The 1,262-nt window shown below is 43.2% G+C and overlaps 1 protein-coding gene across 1 annotated transcript in view; it reads right to left on the minus strand.

The window, feature by feature from the left end:
- Positions 1-1,262, minus strand: part of piezo1 (piezo-type mechanosensitive ion channel component 1) — a 114,317-nt gene that overhangs the window by 52,653 nt on the left and 60,402 nt on the right. The window contains exon 10 of the mRNA XM_015387142.1: positions 396-576. Coding sequence (XP_015242628.1) covers positions 396-576 — 181 coding nt within the window. The remainder of the gene's footprint in view (positions 1-395; positions 577-1,262) is intronic.

Below are 1,262 nucleotides of genomic sequence, written 5' to 3' on the forward strand. Positions count from 1 at the left end.
CCCGCCTCAAAGCCAACGCTGATTGGACGTTCATTTGGGGAACGGCTCAAAATTTTCTCCAACGGAGAGTCTCCAGACTGATTAGCGAGTGAAATCTTGAAAGCTCGCGAGATCAGGATGGTCTCATGAGGCTAGATAAGTCCCTCTGCTCAGTGTCTATGCTTCAATACAGCTAGGCTAAGCTAAGCTTGCTGCCACTCCCTCTCCTCCTAATGGACATTCCTACAGGCAGCACCTCCCTCTGGGCCCCTTTGATGGCTTTTTTATCTGTGTGCGAATCTATCTAGAAGCCACCTGGGAACGATGAGTGAATTCTTCATGTAGACGTCACTTTTTTACCTAAATCTTCTAACAACCAACAGATAGAATGTTCTCTTCCTCTGCCCAAACCTTACCATAGCTCCCAGTCTCAGACAGGGGTACTCCGCCCTGTCCAGTCCCAGCTGTCTGAGGCTCATAGTCCCCACCTTGGTGGGCAGGATGGGTTCCAGGTCGATGGCCCAGACGTACTGCAGGCAGCAGAGAGCCAGGCCGTAGAGCAGGATGAACGGAGAGCACAGCGTTGCTGCGTGGCGTCTGGACAGGAGACAGAGATGCAGCTCAGATTCTGGTTCTGTTCGGCTTCAGTTCTCATGTAGTAGCTCAATAGTTCTCATATTGGAAAGTACAGAATGTGCATAAAAACATTGTTACTATTTTAAATTACTGAACCATTCTGCTTTAAAATCATTTTGACCCAAAGGTTCAAATAAACTCTTGAAAGCACCAGTTTCCCCAATAACTTGCAAACTTCTGTCGATATAGACTAGGGCTGAACGATTTTGCCAAAAATCGAACTTGCAATTAGTTTTCACCAATATTTTATTTTTATTTTCCTTTGCTCTAACTTAAAGCTTGCAGATGTTTCATCACAGGCTTTCATTTTTTTGAAAGCTTGCTTGAAAGGAGCCTGTAACAATGAGCGGTTTTTAGCTGTATTTTTGTTAAAGATAACCGTTAAAAACAGCATCTGGTTTTGTAGTTTGGTTTATTTTGTTTTTTTCAAATGCAGTAGATTTGTTTGGGGTGTGGCTTCTTTACCTTTATTAATTTATAAAATCTTCCTAAAAAGGAAACGCTTATGTTGAAGAGGTAAAATGTCAAAGTTCATTTTGAAATATTAACCTCTGCCATTCACCTCTCCATGCAGGTGTGCACAGGGTTGCACCATTAGACAATTGAAGGGTGGGGGGTCTCATGGATGCGGTTTATCTGTTAAGTTT

Source organism: Cyprinodon variegatus, unplaced genomic scaffold, assembly GCF_000732505.1.
Source record: "Cyprinodon variegatus isolate N-32 unplaced genomic scaffold, C_variegatus-1.0 Scaffold386, whole genome shotgun sequence".
Lineage (NCBI taxonomy): Eukaryota > Metazoa > Chordata > Actinopteri > Cyprinodontiformes > Cyprinodontidae > Cyprinodon > Cyprinodon variegatus.